Source organism: Capricornis sumatraensis, chromosome 9 (genome assembly GCF_032405125.1).
Source record: "Capricornis sumatraensis isolate serow.1 chromosome 9, serow.2, whole genome shotgun sequence".
NCBI classification, from domain to species: Eukaryota; Metazoa; Chordata; class Mammalia; order Artiodactyla; family Bovidae; genus Capricornis; species Capricornis sumatraensis.
Window position 1 is genome coordinate 33,022,335 of NC_091077.1, and position 24,693 is coordinate 33,047,027.

At 38.6% G+C, this 24,693-nt stretch overlaps 1 protein-coding gene across 1 annotated transcript in view; it reads right to left on the bottom strand.

Moving 5' to 3' along the window:
• Window positions 1–526: 526 nt before the first annotated feature.
• The window catches only part of PRR16 (proline rich 16), a 171,952-nt gene continuing 147,785 nt past the window's right edge, over window positions 527–24,693 (bottom strand). The window contains exon 2 of the mRNA XM_068981277.1: window positions 527–1,946. Within this exon, the coding sequence (XP_068837378.1) occupies window positions 1,191–1,946 (756 nt within the window). The 3' untranslated portion in view covers window positions 527–1,190. The remainder of the gene's footprint in view (window positions 1,947–24,693) is intronic.

Below are 24,693 nucleotides of genomic sequence, written 5' to 3' on the forward strand. Positions count from 1 at the left end.
ATCACACTATCAGTCCCAATCATGGTAGTTAAGAATTGGGTAAGTATCACCTAAGCTGACAAATTAAAGAGAAGCCCATTTATTGGATATTAGAAGGAAAGGATTTCCTCTCTCCCTTCTATAGAATAACAAAGAACCCTGGCATATTTCACCTCTGAGGGGAATCAGCTTAAGGCGAATGCTAAAAACATCCTGTTCCGGAAACATCTGTATTTTCCCGTACGATTCTCCTATAAATGAGGGACTCCCTCAGGGAGGCAGAGAGCTTGCTGATGCAGGAGGTGAGTCATCCCACTGCTTCAGTGAGCTGGCTAATGGGGCGTCCGGGAGGCATGCTGAGAGTGAGGGGGACCTTCAAGGGCTGGCATGCACTAGATCATCCTTGAGGTACCAAAATGGAAGCACATCATATGTGTACAGTCCTGTTTAGTACCTGGATTATGACATTTAAGTTGAAACATTCTGACTTATACTCACAGTGACCTCCAAACTCTGTCAGAGTTGCTATCCATCTTGATGTGAATTACCACGGGATTGAGTGAACCACTGCTTCCTTTTAATTCCGAGGAACATTTGATTTCGTCATTATTTACCATTGTTTATTGACATATATTTCCACAGACCAAATCTTTCATTACATATATAGGTGAACATAGGATCATAATTGTATAGCATAGAAAATAAACCTTCTTGTATCACCCTCAGCATTTAATTATGCAAAACTAGTGACAAACATCTTTAGAAAAAAATAATAAAATAGTCCTTCAGTATTAAAATTTCTTATTAAAAAGCATGACACTGAAGTTAAGAGTATGGCATGTTATTAATGCATAGATGAGTCAGGCATGAATAAAATGAATCTAACCCCATCTCTTATAGTAAATCAAAATCTTTGAAAACTACAGTTTGTAATGGGTTAACTGAAAACAATGATATATTCAGTTTTTTCATTATTCCGTGGTTTCTGATCATGTAACTTTTTAAACAATGAATACTCAGGATATAAACAACGTACTGCATACTTACCAGGTGATTTTTATGTCACTCTGCTGAATGCAGGATAAATATATTTGGGCTTTTTATTGCTTGAGTAGAAAGTGCTCATTACTTATTATTTTATGTTTATAATATAGAAAAATTAAAAAAAAACACAAAAAAAAACAAAAAGAAAAGCTTTTAAATGGCATACATCACACTGTTGTAGTGGTGGACTTCCTCAAGATCGTCTTCTGTGGTTTTGGTGCAGTGGGAGGAGGCACAGTTGCAGGTCTGAGGGGGGGAAAGCTGTTACTGTGGCTTATTCCCAGCCCCCCATTTTCTAGTGGAAAAGGAGGGAGATGAGGGGGAAGTGGGTGGGTAGGGCCTTGGGGAGGAAGCTTTCCTGGTGGGTGGACGGGTTCACTGTGTAAGTGGACCTCCCTGTTCTTTACGTGATACCTGGTGTCACAGTCAGGACAGTAGCCATGGTACTGGACTTTTTCATTAAACCTTACTCGCTCCCGAGGCCCAGCTTGGGGGCACCTGTCTTTTTCGGGTCTGTGCATCAGAGGCTGCCCGGGAGCCTTGTCCAAGTTACTGCTGGGTTTGCAGTAGATGTCTCCGTTGGGGATTTTGGTTGGTGCCCCAGGGAAGCCTCCGTTTCGCAGAAGGGTGCCATTGGTCTTTACCGGATTGACAGTGGGCACCACTCGCTGGGGGTCTTCACACTTCACGGGTGTCAACCGTGGAGGAGGCGCTGGAGGGTTTGGCTTTCTCAGGACCGTGAGGATAGCAGATGGGTGGGCTGGGGGCTTAATGAGGGGGGCATTGGCCTGCACTTTGATCTTCTCTATGCTGGAGGCTGTCGTCCCGCTTGAGCTACTATTCAGGGTGTCCGTTTTGGAGCTGTCAGTCATCTCATCCTCCAGCTGTAGGTCAGAGGTCAGGGTATCAATCTGGTCAACCACCTGGTAAAAAGGACAAGGTAATCATGTTGAATAACGACTCAAAGCAAAATATGCCACAAGTGTCTTCCTATTTCTTAATCAGATATGGGAACAGGGACTAATACTGAATGGTGAATTCCATGCTTCTTAAGTTTTCATTCAACAAATTTAGAGTATTTACCAGAAGAGCACCAACTATTTGATAACATAATGATTTCACATGCCTAGAATATGCTATTTATGTATATGTTCTATCCTGACTCTGCTGTATCCAAAGATAAAATATAACACAGAAACATAACTGATTTTTAAAACTGATTTACAATGTTAGTTTCAGGTGTACAATACAGTGATGGTATTTTTATAGGTTACCCTTTATTTAAATGTATTATAAAATATTGGCTATATCCCCTGTGTTGTACAGTATACCCTTGTAGCTTATTTTATATGTAGTAGTTGGTGCCTCTTAATCACTTACTCCTCTTTGCCCCTCCCGCACCCTTCTCCCCACTGGTTATCAAACTGATTTTAAAAAGAGGAGGGGACTTTCCTTCTGATTTACCCTGTAGAAAGCATAGGAGAACATTAATCTCATGCTAAAATGAAACAAAGCCTGAAAACCTGCAAAAATCAAAATTTTCTAGAGATTATCAGAGAACTGAGATCACAAAGTAACCAAATAAACTGAACTGTAAAGAGCTCCAAACCCTGTGAGGGTAGACAGGACACAAAGACTGTTCCATCTGTGGCCAATCACAGGGAAAAGATGTAGTATACGAAAGTGAGTCAAGAAAACAGCCAAGACATTAAAGAGTAATTAAAGGCAGAATGTGCTATCATGACAAGTCAGAAACCTGAGGACCCCAGACACAATGTAGCCTGTTCTCACTCGGTGCCCCTTTTTCCATAGGCTTCTCTGAGGGCAGGTAGAGACTGCAAAGGGTCCCTCCTGGGCACAAAAACTCACCCATTTCCCGACCCTTCTTACACAACAGAAGCCTTCAGCACTGGGGGGATGGCAAGAAATCCTCTAACCTCTAAAACATAGGCAATGATCTGCTGCTTCTAGGCTGCAAGAAAGAGGTGCCATGTCCTTGGTGAAGGAGATGAAACATTCTCTTGGATCCAGGAACCTACTTCTGTCTGCTACCACTTGGGGGAAGGATCCAAGTCACAGCTGCTCAGTATATGCCAAAGACACAAGACAGAATCAGGAAATCAAGTAAGACTGCAGGCCCATCACACCACAATGCAGGATCAACCCCGAGTGTAAGAGAGTTCTTGTGAAGACAGGAAAACTGGGTGGCAGAGTTCTAGGCCACGTCTTTCTAAGGCAAGTTGGGCAGGGCCAGCAGAGAGCCATGGAGTTAAGGAATCCAGCACCTCCTACAACCGGCTGGCTTAGAGTCTCTTCGCTGTTAAGTCATGGTCTGGAATAGCCTGTGGGAAACATAGTTTCAGCTCGAATGCTCAATTTCAGAGCCAAGAAGTTTGCCCCTCTGTCATTTACACTCTCTGAAGTCACAGATCTTAGAGACCATTCTCACAGCTGCGGTACATGTACTGTTATGTTTACACGATGAAGGAAGCTAAGGGTGACTTTAAAAATAATTTATTTTCAAATGGAATGAGTCCCTTCATCTCATGTTTCCATATGTAGGCTTTTTCCTCCTCTCTTACTCAGGCCGAAGTGTGTTCAACTGTGAAGTTAGCCCTTTGACACAAGATTGGGCTCAAAATGAAGACATCATAACCAACCAGAAGTTAGAGAGGACATGGAGAATTTACTTCTTCCACATGTGAGTCTTTTGTGATTGATTAATACCAGTACCATGAGGCCTTCAATTTTAGCTCCTGAATCCATTCACTTCTCTCCATCTTCCTTTCTTTGATCCTAGTCTGAGCCTTGCCTCCCCTTCTCAGTTTTATAATCTCAGTGATCTTTTAAAAAACTGAGTTGTGTTTTTGTTATTCCCTGCTTAAAACTTTCAATACTTGTTCATTTCTTCTATGATACATAACAATTTAACATGGTGTCCGGGGGCTTGTAAAGTCTCACTCAGTGTTGTTCTGATAATTGTTGAATAACTGGTTCTTAGGGATATGAGTGAGTCCTGATTTAAAGAGTTTAACAGTTTCCATGGTGTGGTCTCATGCCACGGTTAACTTCAAGGGAGTAAGGCAGCATCACTGAATATGAGACTGGGAAGAAACATGCATGGGTGTATCATTATAAAGAGTTTCCACCATACCAGTAGAATAGACACAAACTCAGGAGTACAAATACATATTAAAATGTAGTAAAATAATTAGGAATGACTAGAATTAGACAAAAAAAAATCTTTTTAATGTAATTTATTTAATATAGGTTCATATATTTCAGTTTTCAATAACAGTTATTTCACAAATGGCTCACAAGATTTCTGAAAATAAAGCAATTGGCCCTTTTTAGCCAGTATGAGATAGCATTCCTAATTACCTTCTATATATTGTTGTGTGTGTGTGTGTGTGTGTGTGTGTGTGTGTGTGTGTTAGCCATTCAGTCTTGTCTGAGTCTTTGCAATCCCATGGACTATATCCCACCAGGTTATTCTGTCCACAGAATTCTCCAGGCAAGAATACTGGAGTGGGCTGCCATTCCCTTCTTCAGGGGTTCTTCTTCACCCAGGGATCAAACATGAGCCTCTGGAATTGCAGGCAGATTCTTTACCATCTGAGCCATCAGTTGTTGTTGAGTCACTAAGTTGTGTCTGACTCTTTGCAACCCCACAGACTACAACACACCAGGGTTTCCTGTTTTTCACTATCTCCTGGAGTTTGCACAAACTCATGTCTATTGAGTCAGTCATGCCATTCAATCACCTCATCCTCTGTTGTCCCCTCTCCTCCTGCCCTCAGTCTTTATTAGCATCAGGGTGTTTTCCAGTGAGTTGGCTCTTCGCATCAGTTTGCCAAAGTATTAGAGCTTCAGCTTCAGCATCAGTCCTTCCGATGAATAGTCAGGGTTGATTTCCTTTAGAATTGACTGGTTTGATCTTCTTACTGTCCAAGGGACTCGCAACAGTCTTATCTGACACCACAGTTTGAAAGCATCAATTCTTTGACTCTCAGCCTTTTTTATGGTTCAACTCATACCATACGTGACTACTGGAAAAACCATAGCTTTGGCTATATGGACCTTTGTTGGTAAAGTAATGTCTCTCTCTTTTTTCTGTCTCTTCTTTTTAATTCACTGTCTAGGTTTGTCATAGCTTTTCTTCCAAGAAGCAAGTGTCTTAATTTTATGGCTACAGTCACCATCTGCAGTGATTTTTCAGCCCAAGAAAATAAAATGCATCACTGTTTCCACTTTTTCCCCATCTATTTGCCATGAAGTGATAGGAACGGATGCCATGACCTTAGGTTTTTGAATGTTGAGTTTTAAGCCAGCTTTTTCACCTTCATCAAGAGGCTCTTTAGTTCCTCTTCACTTTCTGCCATTAGAGTGATTATCATCTGCACATCTGAGGTTGTTGATATTTCTCCCAGCAATCTTGATTCCAAATTGTGATTTATTAAGCCCAGCATTTTTCATGATGTACTTTGCATATAGCTTAAATAAGCAGGGTGATAATATACAGCCTTGATGTACTCCTTTCCCAATTTGGAACCAGCCTGTTGTTCTATGTCCAGATTTAACTGTTGTTTCTTGACCTGCATACAGATTTCTCAGGAGGCAGGTCAGGTGGTCTGGTATTCTCATCTCTTCAGGAATTTTCCACAGTTTATTGTGATCCACATAGTCAAAGGCTTTAGAGTAGTCAATGAAACAGAAGTAGATTTTTTTTTTTAATTCCCTTGCTTTTTCTATGATCCAATGGATGTTAGAATTTGATCTCTGTTTCCTCTGCCTTTTCTAAATCCAACTTGTATATCTGGAAGTTCTTGGTTCACATACTGTTGAAGTCTACCTTGGGGAATTTTTAGAATTACTTGGCTAGCATATGAAATGAGTGCAGTTGTCTGGTAGTTTGAACATTTCTTAGCTTTGAGAACCCCCTATATTCAATTCTAATAATATTCCCTTTCTTTTCTCACACTTCTTGATATTCTTTTGGATCCTTATAATCACCAGTCTGCTTCCCACCCTAAAGCATTTGAACATACTATTTTTTTTTTTCTTGAAATGCTCTGACTTCTCCTCTTTGTCTAATTAACTCTTCAGTTCAGTTCAGTTCAGTCGCTCAGTCGTGTCTGACTCTTTGTGACCTCATGAACAGCAGCATGCCAGGCCTCCCTGTCCATCACCAACTCTTACTTTTTATTAAAATCTTAGCTCAGGAGTTAAACTTGTGAAGTAAAATTTTTCCCTCCTGCTGTTATTTCCCTTATTGGTCTAGTTAATTTGTTAAATATTCCCAAGAAAACATTTCTTTCATTCAAAGTTATCACATTTTTAAAAAATTATTTGTTTAGTAGTAGCTGAGTATTGGAATAATGTCTTCTCTCTAGATCTCAATCTCAGTGAGACTGAGGACCTTGTTGGTTTTTACTCTTGGATCTTAAAGACCAAATATGTGAATGGTATACAAAAGAGACTCAACAAAACTTGTATGAATTCACTGAGGTTGTTTCTTTGATTCAACTGTGAGCAAAAGCACTTCTTTTTCTATTTGATTTTTGAAGGTGTTACTTTAAAATTCATAATCACTGAATTCTAGAATAAAATCAGGGGATAATGACTTAGCTATAAATGATGCACAGAGTTCAGTTCAGTTCAGTCACTCAGTCATGTCTGACTCTTTGCAACCCACCACAGACTGCAGCATACTAGGCCTCCCTGTCCATCATAAACTCCCAGAGTTTTCTCAAACTCATGTCCATTGAGTTGGTGATACCATCCAACCATCTCATCCTCTGTCATCCCCTTCTCCTCCTGCCTTTAATCTTTCTCAGCATCAGGGTCTTGTCCAATGAGTCAGTTCTTCACATCAGGTGGCCAAAGTACTGGAGTTTCAGCTTCAGCATCATTCCTTCCAATGAATATTCAGGATTGATTTCTTTTAGGATGGACTGGTTGGATCTCCTTGCAGTCCAAGGGACTCTCAAGAGTCTTCTCCAACCCCACAGTTCAAAAGCATCAATTCTTCGGTCCTCAGCCTTCTTTATAGTCCAACTCTCATATCCATACATGACTACTGGAAAAACCATAGCTATGATTAGATGGACCTTTGTTGGCAAAGTAATGCTTCTGCTTTTTAAATGATGCACAGAGTAGGTATCACATTCTCTAGCTCTTAGCAAGATATCATAGAAATTCAAGTGGAAGGACACCTAAATATCATGATAGATAGCTGAACATCTTGGCTCATGTCTATTGTGTACTGTTTAACCCAGAGTGGTTACCTACCTAAGCCTTTTTTTTAAAATCTTCAGCAAAGGAGAGAAAGCTAGTCTACTGTGAGGAAAGTGAAAATGATTTTCAGAGATAAATACACTGCCTGGGGCCCTAATGGTTCAGTAGTTCCTGACTGGTTTTGGTCTGTACAGTGCTATTTCCCAAATGCCTAAAAATGCTAATAGAACAACACCAAAAAAAAAAAAAACCCAGAAACAAGCAAAATAATGCTCCCATGGAACAGGGTATCTAGTGGAATGGCCTGACATCAATTAGGTTCTCAAACAGGTAACAGTAAAAGCACAAATGCCCCAGGTGCTTTGAAAGAGAAATACAAGCTATTATAAAAGGAAATAAAACCATGTGAGAAAGTGGGTGAAGCATTCCTGAAGGATGAGTTACAGTGAACTGGTAGAACAGGAGTGATTCTAGAAGTCCATTTAGGAAAGAGCCTCATCAAGGTATTTGGATAGAAGAGAACCCCTGAGTGTGAGCAATTTAGAGAGGACTCTTGGCTGAAGGACACTGTGAGAGACAAGGCTGGAGAGTTGGATAGCAGCTAGGCTGTGTGAGTCCTAGTTATGTTGCGATAAAGGACTACATATTTTTTAAAGGGTTTCAGAAATGAGAGAAGCAATATTCAAGAGACAATGAATTCAGTTTTTCCGAACTAATTAAAGAAGTATGCAGAGTCTCAAGCAGGAAAGTATAAGCAAACAAACAACCAGAGATACTATAGTGAAAATACAGAACATTAGAAAGTAATGATTAAAGTTTTACAATGACAAAATAAAACACCAAACATTTACACAATAATAAAATTTAGACTGACTTTAGAAATATGTTTCCTACTGAAAGAGAGAAATTGGATATGGAATATAGTGTAACTTTTCTGTAAAAGTGAGGCTGAAATAAACATTATCCATCAGAGATGAAAAATAATGAATGAAATAAAACTGAAAGCTCATGTACACACACACACACACACACAATCGAACAATGGGATAAAAGTTATAAAGAAGTAATTCACATAAGGTAAGTCTAAATTTTCAAAAATCATACACTCAGTCTCACGAGTAATCAAGCTAGTGCAAACTGAAGAAAAATGAGAAAGTATTTATTTTCTTCTGAGTACTTTAGGAAAAACAAACCAGTCTAATAGTTCTATTTGATGATGAGGTGAATAAATGGGAACTTTGTATATTGCCAGTGGAAATGTAAATTCAGTGCATTGGGAAACTTTTTGACAATGTCTTATAAATTGGATAAGGTTCATACTCTATGGTATAAGTCTTCTAAGAACAAAGTCTGGACTATTCTGGAGAAATTCTAAGAGATGTGCACAGGCTTGAAAAAGCACAAGGATAGTTCTTGTATTATTTTTTTCTTTTTTGGTTTGTTTTGCCATTGCAAAAAATTGGAAGCAACCTAAATATCTGCTAGTAAGTGATAAGATAAGTAAATATAAACAGTTCAAATGAAGTAACAACAGCTATACGTATCAACAATGATAAATCTCAAAAACCTTTAGTTGAGCACAAAAATGTTAAAAAAGATCCACTAAAAGTATAAAATATACTGTTTATATGTAGAAGAACAGATATTTTAGTTTCTACAACATGAAATAATTGATATACATTAAGTTTAGGCAAGAAGGAAGAGGAAAGACTGTCAGGAGACATCAGCTACATAGATGAAATAGTTTCTTTTAAAACTTCACATAAAGTAATTATGATAAAGTGTTAACATTTGTTAAGTTCAGGTTATATTTGATATAGTACTTATTTTATGTCATGTGCAAAGTCTTTTATAATTGAAGATAAAATAAATATTTATCACTACTTAAATAAACCCTCATCCAAGGTAAAGAGCAGAGGCTGTGCTTTGGTGGAGCAGCTGTGAAGAGGTACCCCATGTCCAAGGTAAGAAAAACCCAAGTAAAATGGTAGGTGTTGCAAGAGGGCATCAGAGGGCAGACACACTGAAACCATAGTCACAGAAATCTAGTCAATCTAATCACACAAGGACCACAGCCTTGTCTAACTCAATGAAACCAAGCCATGCCCGTGGGGCAAACCAAGACGGGCGGGTCATGATAGAGAGATCTGACAGAATGTGGTCCACTGGAGAAGAGAATGGCAAACCACTTCAGTATTCTTGCCTTGAGAACCCCATGAACAGTATGAAAAGGCAAAATGATAGATACCGAAAGAGGAACTCCCCAGGTCAGTAGGTGCCCAATATACTACTGGAGTTCAGTGGAGAAATAATTCCAGAAAGAATGAAGGGATGGAGCCAAAGCAAAAACAATACCCAGCTGTGGATGTCACTGGTGATAGAAGCAAGGTCTGATGCTGTAAAGAGCAATATTGCATAGGAACCTGGAATGTCAGGTCTACGAATCAACGCAAATTAGAAGTGGTCAAAAAGGAGATGGCAAGGGTGAACATCAACATTCTAGGAATCAGTGAACTAAAATGGACTGGAATGGGTGAATTTAACTCAGATGACCATTATATCTACTACTGAGGGCAGGAATCCCTCAGAAGAAATGGAGTAGCCATCATGGTCAACAGAAGAGTCGGAAATGCAGCACTTGGAAGCAATCTCAAAAATGACAGAATGATCTCTGTTCATTTCCAAGGCAAACCAATCAATATCACAGTAATCCAAGTCTATGCCCCAACCAGTAACGCTGAAGAAGCTGAAGTTGAACGGTTTTATGAAGACCTACAAGACCTTCTAGAACTAACACCCAAAGAAGATGTCCTTTTCATTATAGGGGACTGGAATGCAAAAGCAGGAAGTCAAGAAACACCTGGAGTAACAGGTAAATGTGGCCTTGGAATGCGGAATGAAGCAGTGCAAAGACTAATAGAGTTTTGCCAAAAAATGCACTGGTCATAGCAAACACCCTCTTCCAACAACACGAGAGAAGACTCTACACATGGACATCACCAGATGGTCAACACCGAAATCAGATTGATTATATACTCTGCAGCAAAAGTTGGAGAAGCTCTATACAGTCAACAAAAACAAGACCAGGAGCTGACTGTGGCTCAGATCATGAACTCCTTTTTGCCAAATTCAGACTTAAACTGAAGAAAGCAGGGAAAACCACTAGACCATTCAGGTATGACCTAAATCAAATCCCTTACGATTATACAGTGGAAGTGAGAAACAGATTTAAGGGCCTAGATCTAATAGATAGAGTGCTGATCTTCTATGGAATGAGGTTCATGACATTGTACAGGAGAGAGGGATCAAGACCATCACCACGGAAAAGAAATGCAAAAAAGCAAAATGGCTGTCTGGGGAAGGCTTACAAATAGCTGTGAAAAGAAGAGAAGCAAAAAGCCAAGGAGAAAAGGAAAGATATAAGCATCTGAGTGCAGCGTTCCAAAGAATAGCAAGAAGAGCTAAGAAAGCCTTCCTCAGTGATCAATGCAAAGAAATAGAGGAAAAGAACAGAATGGGAAAGACTAGAGATCTCTTCAAGAAAATTAGAGATACCAAGGGAACGTCTCATGCAAAGATGGGCTCAATAAAGTACAGAAATGGTATGGACCTAACAGAAGCAGAAGATATTAAGAAGAGATGGCAAGAATACACAGAAGAACTGTACAAAAAGGATCTTCATGACCTGGATAATCACGATGGTGTGATCACTCATCTAGAACCAGACATCTTGGAATGTGAAGTCGAGTGTGCCTTAGAAAGCATCACTACGAACAAAGCTAGTGGAAGTGATGGAATTCCAGTTGAGCTATTTCAAATCCTGAACGATGATGCTGTAAAAGTGCTGCACTCAATATGCCAGCAAATTTGGAAAACTCTGCAATGGCCACAGGACCTGAAAAGGTCAGTTTTCATTCCAATCCCAAAGAAAGGCAATGCCAAAGAATGCTCAGACTACTGCACAACTGCACTCATCTCACACGCTAGTAAAGTAATGCTCAAAATTCTCCAAGCCAGACTACCGCACAACTGCACTCATCTCACACGCTAGTAAAGTAATGCTCAAAATTCTCCAAGCTAGGCTTCAGCAATACGTCAACCGTGAACTTCCTGATGTTCAAGCTGGTTTTAGAAAAGGCAGAGGAACCAGAGATCAAATTGCCAACATGCGCTGGATCATGGAAAAAGCAAGAGAGTTCCAGAAAAACATCTATTTCTGCTTTATTGACTATGCCAAAGCCTTTCTTTGACTGTGTGGATCACAATAAACTGTGGAAAATTCTGAGAGAGATGGGAATACCAGACCACCTCACCTGCCTCTTGAGAAATCTGTATGCAGGGCAGGAAGCAAGAGTTAGAACTGGACATGGAACAACAGACTGGTTCCAAATAGGAAAAGGAGTACGTCAAGGCTGTGTATTGTCACCCTGCTTATTTAACTTCTATGCAGAGTACATCATGAGAAACACTGAGCTGGAAGAAGCACAAGCTGGAATCAAGATTGCCGGGAGAAATATCAATAACCTGAGATATGCAGATGACACCACCCTTATGGCAGAAAGTGAAGAGGAACTAAAAAGCCTCTTGATGAAAGTGAAAGAGGAGAGTGAAAATGTTGGCTTAAAGCTCAACATTCAGAAAACGAAGATCATGGCATCCGGTCCCTTCACTCCATGGCAAATAGATGGAGAAAGAGTGGAAACAGTGTCAGACTTTTATTTTTTGGGGCTCCAAGATCACCACAGATGGTGATTGCAGCCATGAAATTAAAAGACGCCTACTCCTTGGAAGGAAAATTATGACCAACCTAGATAGCATATTCAAAAGCAGAGACATTACTTTGCCGACTAAGGTCCGTCTAGTCAAGGCTATGGTTTTTCCAGTAGTCATGTATGGATGTGAGAGTTGGACCGTGAAGAAGGCAGAGCGCCAAAGAATTGATGCTTTTGAACTGTGGTGTTGGAGAAGACTCTTGAGAGTCCCTTGGACTGCAAGGAGGTCCAACCAGTCCATTCTGAAGGAGATCAACCCTGGGATTTCTTTGAAACGAATGATGCTAAAGCTGAAACTCCAGTACTTTGGCCACCTCATGCGAAGAGTTGACTCATTGGAAAAGACTCTGATGCTGGGAGGGATTGGGGGCAGGAGGAGGAGGGGACGACAGAGGATGAGATGGCTGGATGGCATCACTGACTCAATGGATGCGAGTCTGAGTGAACTCCGGGAGTTGGTGATGGACAGGGAGGCCTGGCGTGCTGCGAGTCATGGGGTCGCAAAGAGTCGGACACGACTGAGTGACTGAACTGAACTGAACTGAAATAAATTTAGAAAGAAATAGAAGTATTTCTCACAGCTGCCATGTGGAGAACACATTGAAGGCTGCTGAAGTTTATTTACTTGTTGAGTTAGAGGATATTGCAGCCAAGTGAAAAATGAATAAATTAACCTGACAAGGAATATACTGTATCCTTATAATTACACTCTGTGTTTCGCTAACAGAATTTCAAAGTATCATATTGCAACTAAAGGGATTATAACCACAGGCATGATGGAATTAAGGGGAAAACAAAATAAAAGAAAGAAGGACTAGAGAGACATGCTGCAGATATATAGAGGTGAGAAGGCAGCATGACATCAATCAAAATATAAGAACATCCACACCTAAACATCAGGAGCAAAGGAGAAATGTGTATCTCAAACTTGAAACTGAGTCACCTGTCCAAGTGGAATCTGTTTGTTGGAGTGAAACAGCAAGACTTAATGAAAGGATAATGCATTCAGTGATCCCAGGAAGTTTTCTTTCTTATTGGAAAATAAATATGAAGGTTATAAACTTGCTTAAAGATTCTTACTAAAAATTGAACCATTTTTTGAGACAGAAGGCAGTATATGCTTTTGAAGGTATTTGTGTCAATATATACCCTTTTCTCTGAAAGTAAATAAGATTTGAAAATTATAATAATCATAATTCATCATCAAGCCTGATGAACAGAAAATAAGCTAAAACTATAATGCAATTTTTCTTCTTTTTATGTGGGGTCAATTGGGTTTGACAAATATTTATTGTATGAATATGATTAATCTGTTACTATATGAGACAATGAGGATTAAGAAATGAGGCTTCTAGTTTAATAGATACTGATCATATGTACTTAGTGCCTTCCTTTGCAAATCATATTCAAATGAGAGTAAAGAAATAAAAGCAGTAATAAATTCAGAAAATCTTCTCAACCTGTGGTCTAAGTGTAATCAGAGATTTTTATAAATACATTAAAGTGAAAGCATTAATCACTCAATCGTGTCCAACTCTTTGTGATCCCATGGACTGTAGCCCACCAGGCTTCTCTGTCCATGGGATTCTCCCAGCAAAAATACTGGAGTGGACTGCCATTCCCTTCTCCAGGGATCTTCTCAATCCAGGGATTGAAACTGGGTCTCTCGTCTTGCAGGCAAGTTCTTTACTATCTGAGCCGCAGGGAAGCTTGTATGAATACTTGAGTAAATTAATAAAAAGGTGGCAAAAGCACTGATGGAGTCCCAGAAGGATTCCAAACTTGAAAATGAAATAGAGACACAGTAGGAGTGAGAAATAATGCAAAATTTAGGGTGTGAAATTGCTGAGTGACTATCTTTCACAATGGAAAATAGTTTGTATCAAATGGTGCAACAAGACTGGCAATGTGCTAATAGCTTACATCCTAAAGATAAACTGAAATTCTTGCTGTAAAGAGACTGAACAATATCTCTGGATAAGAAGGCCCTAAATGTGGCTGGTAGCATCTCAAAACAAAGCTCTTCTCCCCTATTTTTATCACAATAATAATATTAAGTTTTTCCATTGGGAAGGTGGTAGTAATGGGGCAAGAGCAGCTAGCCTGTCTTCTAAAGTACTGCATGCCCATCTGACATAGTCACAATCTTCAGTCAGCATCCTGCCTTTTCCTGTATGTAGGAGAGGCTGATAAAACATCTTAATAATGCCAACATCACAAAATAGAAGGACTAAGATGAATGAACAGATCAATATTAAGATAAAGTGATAAAGTGGCTGTTATTAGTTAATTAAGAGAACTTTGTAGTAATTTTAATTAATGTACTAGGAGAAGTTTGAGAATATATTGCAGCTATAAAATAATATAATGTTATAAAAGAAGAGACATAAAATAAGACACATTTGAAGTATAAAACAGAAATATAAATGTAAAGAGATATTTTTAAGAAAATCTTAAGATTTTAAGAAAATCTAAAAGAATCTATAAAATATTCCTAATCATAAATCAAAAATATTTTTTCAAGGAAAATGTAAGAAAAGATTTAAAGGCATGGAACACAAGAAAATGAATCTTGCAGCTTCAATGACTGAGAAGTTCTAGTAAAAATGGGGGAAAAAAAGAAAAAAAAGTGGGATTGCGATAATTAAAAACAGAGGAAATTTTACAGTTGACAATACTAGGAGCTTCAGATGGAAACTGAGTGTTAATCAGGATGAATGAAAAAGAAAGCAAAGTCAATAACTTACCAAATAAATACAGAAAACCAGAAAGAAGTGATAATTAAATGATCATCACAGTGTCTTCTGGATGAGTGGAGGATGAAAGACATTTTACCAGTAACCTCCAAAGGTCTGCGGCAAAATAATTTTAACCCTGATTCTATAGTAACTAAATCAACAATTTATTATAATGAAGAATTAAAATGTTTAGGTATTAGGACAATTTACTTCTCTTGTGTCTATGCTTTAAAAGTTAAGGATATTCTATAGCTCAGTAAAATGGAATCCAAGAAAGGAGGAAAGCACAGGATGCAAGAAACATAATTAACACAGAAGTGTGAAAACAAATTTAAAAAATTCAAGAATGATAATTATACTAGAGTCCCCAAAGTGATTATTCTAAGCTAAAACAGGAAATCAGAAGACTTCAAGAAAAATATAATGAATTACATTCAACAGTCAAATAACTGGAAAGTTGTCAGCGCATCAGTGATAGGGAAAAGAAAAATATTGCAGTGAGTGATGAGTATAATGTATGTAAAAAGAGAATCCATTTGAAACTTGAGTTCTCTTTTGAAAGGTTCAGGTTTAGAAATACAGGTGTAAATTTATTTGTGAGTTCATTAGCAGTGTTTCATTCTGCTTTCATTATTGAGATGCCGGTTACTGAATGAAAGGAATGTTTCCCTGTGAATATTTAACAAATATTTTGTGGCACCATCCCCAAAATGCATAAAGTTAGCTCCTTGACAGAGGATGCACATGGACATACATATTTTAGTAGGTTAATTTCTTTTTAAGTCAAATTGTTTTATAGCCATGGAATGAACAGCATGTAGAAAGTCCAGGTCTAAATATAAAAGTCTAGATATGATTTATCCAAAAATGTTAATGGGTCTTGGCAGCCTTAGAAAATTACACAAGTAGCAGTTTATCACAAATAACAGTTTATGTTATTTAAAGCACTCGATCCAAAATTAGTAACTACAATTTGCAAAATGAAGATGTTTAATTTTTTTAACTTATAATACAATAGTACCTGGTTTCATTTAAATCATTACCTTATAGAACTGCAAGCATTTTTGAGGGGCTGTTGGAGGAAGTAGAAATCCCCCAAATTATCACACACAGTTTCTAAATGTCATGTACCCACATGCTTACTGTTTAGAATAAAGAAACATAAGACAACTGAGAACCAAGGGATTAAGTGCTATAAGTGACTTAGCATAGCATAGCATAGCATAACACACAGCTCAGCTCTAATGCACTAGCTGTGATGATCACTTCATCAAAGTCTCATGTTTACTTGCCTGTTAGTTTTAGTGAGTATTTACAACTTTTCTTTCTTCTGTAACAAACATTACCCACAGACTATGACAGCTGAAATGCATTGCTAACTTTAATTTCTGTTTTCATAAAGTACCTGGTTATTTTAACAGGCAATATGCTTGTACTAGGGTTCTTGTAAAATGTGGAAAAGGAAACATCCCTCATCACAATTGCTTCAGCAGCTTAATAGATATAAAAGACTCATCCTCTTGCCTTTTGTGAGTACACACATCAAAATGATTCCATTATGTTAATAATGTAAAGGGGGAAGCTGTAACTCAGGATAATGGATCTGTAAACTTAGCACACGCTTATAGCTCTCAATCTCTGATATCTTTCTGTATTTGTAAAAGTGCAAATGAATAACCTCAGATTGTGCATTACATTCCTTACTGATGATAAACTAGATCAATAAAAAATATTCTGTAAAAGCTGTAAGAACAAAATTCTTCTCTATCCATCCCATTGTCTCTTTCATTTAATCCAATTTTTGCATTGCAACCAGACAGTGCTTTCCTTAAGTCTGTACATATAACATAAATTATTAAACCTTAAGTGGTTTCCTATTGCTCTTTGGATAAAGACTAAATACTTAATAAAAACATGACCTGGGTCCTGCTTTGTACATCAGCCTGCCTCATGCCCCTGCTTTTTCTGTTTCATCCTGTGCTTAGAAGATGCTAAGCTGGATCTTTGTATAAGTCATCCTCCACCAAGACCTAGTTATCCTTCACTGTCTGTACAAAATGCACACATTCATAGGCACATATATTCATATTCACACATATTTTTCCTTATCCTTCAAAAATTAACCCTGATTTCTCCTCTTCAAGGAAAGCTTCCTGATAGCCCTGAAGTCCTGCAACACAGCCTAAAGCTCCTGCATCCGTGCTTCACAGTATGAAATGCACTAACAAAGTGATAGATCATGTAAATAGCTCTTTAATGCCAGTCTCCATGGTGGAAATGTAAGGACCCAGAGGGCAGAGCATCCTGTGACTTTATGCCTAAAACAAAATATATATTGAATGAAAAAATCATGACATAAATAAATAAAGCAAAGATACTATAACAAAATACTTTTACATTAGGTTGCTATTGCTTATGGTTTGGTGTATATTTGTAAACTTTTAAGGTGATTGATTCAGGTTGGAAATAAACAAAGTTCATGAGACTGCTTATCTTATCTTAAAAATATAATGGAGTATTACTCAGCCATTAAAAAGAATACATTTGAATCAGTTCTAATGAGGTGGATGAAACTGGAGCTGATTATACAGAGTGAAGTAAGCCAGAAAGAAAAACACCAATACAGTATACTAACACATATATATGGAATTTAGAAAGATGGTAATGATAACCCTGTATGCGAGACAGCAAGAGACACAGATGTATAGAACGGAATTTTGGACTCTGTGGGAGAGGGAGAGGGTGGGATGATTTGGGAGAATGGCATTGAAACATGTATACTATCATGTAAGAAACGAATCGCCAGTCTAGGTTTGATACAGGATACAGGATGCTTGGGGCTGGTGCATGGGGATGATCCAGAGAGATGACATGGGGTGGGAGGTGGGAGGGGGGTTCAGGATTGGGAGCTCATGTACACCCGTGGCTGATTAATGCCAATGTATGGCAAAACCAATACAGTATTGTAAAGCAAAATAAAGTAAAAAATTTTTTTTTTAAAAAAGGTATTTTCTATTAGAGGAAAGACCCTGGAATGACATATTAAAGTACATTTGCAAGATTACTAAAGGACATCATTTACCAATATCAGTATTAAAATATTTACATACACATTAAAATAACACTTTGACATATGTTTTTACTTTTTATCAGACACTGAGTTTACTATATAACATAAAGGGAAGAGAAAGTTTGTAATTTAGACTAATATTTGTCCAAGTTATCTTAGAATCTATATGAATATTAAATTACTTGTCAAAAACATCAGAAAAAATCTATTACTCCTTTCTTGATATCTCAAACACATAATTACAGAAATGACAGCATTTATTGAACTTTCAATATTTCTAGAAATGTTGATATTGATAACATAGCTGGATTCGAAGGTATGGTAATTAGACATAATTATAATTTGGGCTCTCATGAGCTGTATGATGGTGAAACTGGGTCTTCCTTCCTAATATTAGTTCTCCCACATTGTTAATTAAAAGAAAAAAATGAAAGAAAGAAAAATAGTCTGTGGTATCTGTGTACCTGTTAGAGTATGATTATGTATAAAATATTTTGCGAGGAGAGAGCAAGAACAGTTAATTCTGCCAGAGAGGGAGAAACAATGTCTGAAATAAGAGTATTAAGCTTCTCTGGTGGCTTAGCTGGTAAAGAATCTGCCTGCAATGAGGCAGACCTGGGTTTAAGCCCTGGAGAAGGGAATGGCTACCCACTCACCTGGAGTATTCTTGCCTGCAGAATTCTATGGACAGAAGAGCCTGGCGGGCTACAGTCCATGGGGTCCCAAAGAGTTAGACACGGCTGAGCAACTAACATACTTTGGAAGGATCAGGTAGAAAAAAGTGGAAGATAATTCCAGGCACAATAAAATGCAAAGTAAAGGAAGTGGAGTCGCTCAGTCGTGGCTGACTCTTTACGACGCCATGTACTGTAGCCTACCAAGCTTCTCTGTCCATGGAATTTTCCAGGCAAGAGTACTGGAGTGGGTCGCCATTTCCTTCTCCAGAGGATCTTCCCAACCCAGGAATCAAAACTGGGTCTCCTGCATTGCAGGCAGACACTTCACCATCTGAGCTACCAGGGAAGCCCTAAAGAGGAAACAAAAGGAGGTTTGAAAATCAACTGAGATTTCCAGTAGAAAGCTGTACTGTGGTAGATGGAAAGGGTATGGTTTGTGCATGTGTGCTGTGTGTGTGTTCACACGCATTTGACGGCATGTTTAATAGACGAAGAGGTAAACTAGGAAAAGCAGAAAGGGTATAGAGACAGAAAGAAAACGGGATGCAGGTGAGGGAGTGCTGCGAACCAAAGGGTCTTCAACACCATGCTAAATATTATAAGTTGGCCTTTACTTGAAAGTTAAAGGCAAAGCTGAAACAGAAAAGTGATGTGAGCAACTATGATTGTAGCCTTGAGGGAATGGAAAGACAGTGCCATAAAACAAGTGATTAAAAATGATTATTCTTGTCATAAGCAAACCTAGGGAAAATTATTGAAAATGATGCAAATGGGAAGGTTACATTACATTATTTTTGCATTAGTGAAAAAAAAAACATCTGAAAATCTCTAAAGCCCATCTTTAGAATGTCTTTCCCAACTTGAAAATATCTAGTCTAACTCAATTATGGTGGAAGCATGCGGGGCATTATCCTCGGTTTAATAAAGGTATGAAAGCATTATGATATTCCCCCCTGTGCCCGAGTTCTACTCCATTCTTAATGCAATAAAGGGAGTTGCATTTTAAAATATAACACCTTCATGTCTGATTTAATGAGCCAGACTATATGAGATGAAAGAGAGGGGATTTAAAATTTGGAATTCTTTTAAAATAGGCTTCTCAAGCATCTGTCTTCATTGTCCAGGGCCTCCAGAGATATTTTATAAAACATAATTTACACATAATTTGAAAAACAACAAACAATCTTACCACAGAGAGTCAACAGCCATTTAAATCTGTGAGGACTTTGAAAATTGATCTTTCACAGCTGTCATTTTGTTGAAAAATATGTGAAAGACTTCAGCATGGATTTTTTAATTTTTACAAGAATGGAGTATTCATAACAAAAGCTATTCCTACTATTTAGTTCTAACAAAAAGATATGCAAAGGTACTATAAATACACATGTTCTATATATGTTATTAAAATAAATGAAATGTAGAATATTTTTCTAATGCTTTTAAAATGTTAAGGCAATGAACATATGAAAACTTATCCCATCTGTGAGATTGAAATATTGACTACTTTTCACTTACTAAATTATAAAACAGTGCCTTACCAATATACCTCAAATATATTTTATGTATAGCCAGGATAAGATTCTTGCATACTTTATATACTATAACCACATTTACATTTTTGCCTTTAACCAGGTAAACTTTGGTTGCCATATAAACTTCACTGTTTATCTTAACAATTATGCTTTCATTGGTTAAAACATATATATATATATATGAACTGATGTGACGAGCTCACTCATTTGTAAAGACCCTGATGCTAGGAAAGATTGAGGGCAGGAGGAGAAGGGGATGACAGAGGATGAGATGGTTGGATGGCACCACCAACTCGATGGACATGGATTTGGGTGGACTCCAGGAGTGGGTGATGGACCGGGAGGCCTGACGTGCTGAGGTTCATGGGGTTGCGAAGAGTCGGACACAACTGAGCGACTGAACTGATACTGATATATATGTGAAAGCCCTCTGATGGCCAAAATTGTAGATAGTTCTACTGTACTTGGGCTTCCCAGGTGGTGTTAGTGGTAAAGAACTTGCCTATCAATGCAGAAGTAAGACACTTGAGGTTCAATCCCCAGGGGTCAGGAAGATCTCTTGGAAGAGGGCATGGCAACCCATCCTAGTATTCCTTCCTGGAAAATTCCATGAACAGAGGAGACTGGTGGGCCACAGTCCATGGAATTGCAGAGTCAGACACGACTAACAGACCACTGACTGACTACTCTGCTGCTGCTGTTGCTGCTAAGTCGCTTCAGTCGTGTCCGACGCTATGCGACCCCATAGACGGCAGCCCACCAGGCTCCGCCGTCCCCGGGATTCTCCAGGCAAGAACACTGACGTGGGTTGCCATTTCCTTCTCCAGTGCATAAAAGTGAAAAGTGAAAGTGAAGTCGCTCAGTCATGTCTGACTCTGTGCGACCCCAGAGACGGCAGCCCACCAGGCTCCCCTGTCCCTGGGATTCTCCAGGAAAGAGTACTGGAGTGGGGTGCCATTGCCTTCTCCGGACTCACCAGTCTACTTGGTCAAATTCTCCATTGCTGTTTAAAAAACAGGGGGACTTCCCTGGGAGTCCAGTGGTTGGGACTCTCAGCTTCCAATGCAGGGGGCACAGGTTAGGTCCCTGGTCAGGGATCTAGTGTCCTTCATACCATGTGGCATGGCCAACAAATAAACAAGTAAACAAATAAATAAAAATTATTAGCCTATTTGTTACATTGCTAATCTAAAACCCAGGAATACTGTTTCTTCTTTCAAAACTACACTTTCTTTTTTACCAGGGTCTAAATTAATGAAAAGGTGGAATAATTGTGCTACTTAACGTCATTAAGAACGGAATTTTTAAAAATATGCCATATAACACAAAATTATGAGGCAGTGTGAATAAAATGTGCTGAAAGTTCAAAGTTTAACTAACAGAAAAAATTAGATTTTGCATATTGATTTAGAACACATATAATCCAAGAATTAGAGGATGATGACTAAATATTCCAGGTAATTTGTAATATCTGGCCATTTAGACATTTTTTTCCAGAAGGCTGGTGTTAACCATATGTTTACATAATAACGATGTAAATAATATGTTTTATGTTTTATAATTATGTTTACATAATAATGATGAGGAATGCTTAGAAAGTAATGTTGCATTTTCAGATATACCACAAAAACAGAGCTGTCAGATTTAACTGAGGAAGGCATGTGAGTCCACTGCAATAAAGAAGGGAATTACGGTGGACAGTAGAAGATATGACTGTCTAAAGGGAACACAAAGAGGCCACTGTCTTGACCTTTTTGAAAGATTTTAAGAGAGGAGAGAAGACTGACTTGTATATAAAGTTTATAGATTTTTCAAACATACACACACAAAGATCATGCAAACCAAATCTGTAAACAGGGCTAAACCAGCTTACACCACACCATTTTGAGAGCTCTGACCCAAGAGACTCTATGTCATTATACCAGTCCAATTTAGAATGTCTCTTTTTGCACCTTTGAGAAAACCTTTAGACAAATGGTTCTGAAAATGAATATACTTGAATTAGCCTTAAGCAATAAAGGAGGGCATCTTACTTGCTGCAGGGTCAGTTTAGCTCTTAAAGCATTCTCAACCTTTCATTGCCTCATTACATGTAGAAAGAAGTGCCCACTGAGTTACTCTTCCCGGGACCAAGCAGGTCTTAGGGAAGACAAGGATTTGTCTAGCTGTCAATATATTTGTTAGTTTAATGTATGCTTCACGAGTTAATTTTTTAAAAATAAATCAAGTCCCCAACTTCAATGTTTATTATTACTAAACAAAATTTAACTATAGTCCACCTCAGAAGATGTTGCAACATAAGGCTGTCATTGCATGTTACCGAAGGACTTTTTATTACAAGCTGTTTCAAAGCATTGCTCAACAAATAGTGCCAAGACACCGATAGTTCGCTTAGAGTCAGCGGTCAAAAACAATACAGTGATAATCCAATTCTCTAAAATATAAGGGGAGTACTCTATAAGGATGTTAATGTGTATATTAGAGAGCTAAGAGTATTGTAGAATCTCCTTCCTCATTAACAAATAAAAGGAAAAACAGTAAAAAATCTTTAAATTCATAAACAAAATAAATAAATATAAGTAAAGAGGCACAACCCACAGTCTTAAATTTGAAACACTATAAGCAAAAGAAATAAAATTTTAACTCAAGTCAGTACAGATCTTTAAACTGGTCTCAGTGCCTCAGGATGGTACCAGTGACGTTAACAATAGTCTTCAAGTTTTACAAATTGTGTCAAATATGAAAAAAAAAAAAGATGTGGACTCTGAGTGGGCAGAACTGTAGAAGAGAAGACAGTGAAACAATTAAGTAAGCAAGGGGCTGAACTCTAGGAATGATACGACCACAAAAGGGCAAATGCAGAAGCCTTGAGTGTAGTAGTAGCATGAAGCAAAACACGACATTCACTTTTTCTAAAAAGGGAGAGCAACAATTGCAGGACCCCTCTTCACCCTTCTCCTGCCCCCACTGCCCTGGCCTTCAAGCTACAGAACTGTGATTAGAACATGAAATAAGCTCAGCTTCACACTGGGGCTTGCTTGCGAGGATAAATCAAACTTAGACGTGCTAGGAACATAGGAAAAGTCACCCGTACTACTTGAGGCCCAATGGAAGTTCAAAGCAGAGCTACTTAAGTTAAGCAAGACAAAAAGAACTGGCATGGTGACTCTATAAACACAACTGTGGCAAGAAAAGAAGCAAAAGAGTACATTATGCAAAAGACAGGTAAAGAACTCATTTTGGAAGAAATTTGCCCTGAGTGCTTTAGGTGCTATAGAAACACTCAGTGAAATAAACATACAGAAGAATAAAACAGAAATGGAATTGAGGACCCAAAGAAACATGGTGCATTTCCAAATACAACCATTACCAAACTCACAAATAAAATGCAAACAGCAAGCTAGAGAACAGATATGACTGCAATGCAATTACTGACAAAAAAGGAAAGCTCGACATGATCTCTGTGACCGCAGAAAGGAAACTCTGGAGTTTCAAATAGGCTTGTTCGGAATATTTTCAGCATCTGGGGTAAAACTAAAATACCATACAATGAAACATTAAATAATTTTAATTTCAAGCCAATAAATTATTTTTAAATGTTTACAGAATTTCTGGACAACTCAGCATCCACATCAGAGGGAGGCAGCGAAGATGGACAAGTTCCAGCCCCCAGGCTCTAACCTGGGCCCATCACTCTCCTTCTCCCACCCTAGTGTTCCTTACACCATCAGTACCTCAAATTCATATGTGTGCATACCCCAGGCCATACTTCCAAACTCTGCCCAGTCTCTACAGATAGTTAACATTTGACCAATAAATGTAAAGATAAATTAGTCTGTGTGTGCTTAATCACTCAGTCGTGTCTGACTCTCTTTGTGGCCTCATGGGCTGTATGTAGCCCGCCTTGCTCCTCTGCCCATGGGATTCTCCAAGCAAGAATACTGAAGTGGGTTGCTGCCCCCTCCTCCAGGGGATAGTCCCAATCCAGGGATTTAATCCAGGTCTCCTGCTTTGCAGGCGGATTCTTTACCGTCTGAGCTACCACAGAAGCCCAAGAATACTGGTGTGGGTAGCCTATCCCTTCTCCAGGGAATCTTCCTGACCCAGGAATCAAACCAGTGTCTCTTGCATTGCAGGCAGATTCTTCACCAGCTGAGCTACCAGGGAAGCCCCAAATAAGTCTAAAGATAAATTTATCAGTGGCGTGGTCTATATTCAGAGAGCTATAGGAAGCTACCACACTCCTTGAAATGTGTTTGGAACTCATGGTAGAGGAATTTCAGAATCTAGGGTACTGCAGTATGGTCCACACGGGAAATATGGACTCTGACTGTACATGGCTGCCTGGGTCTCCTGCAGCAGATAGAGGAGGGTGGGGTTGGGGAGCTCTAATGTACGGTGTTCAAGGCACGAGTCTGTCTTGCTCAGATCTAAAGATAGTGTCTACTGCAGAAATTAGAGAGAAAATAACAGTAACTGCGAAGGAAATTCAAAGTTGATATACAGCACAGAGAGTATTGGTTTTCCTAGAAGTAAACATTATCACAGAACAGAAGGAATAACACACTCAAAATGCTTAATTTCTCTGAAAGGAAGAAACTACCAAGTTTGGCTGTTAAACTATGCAATATGCTGCAGCGAAAT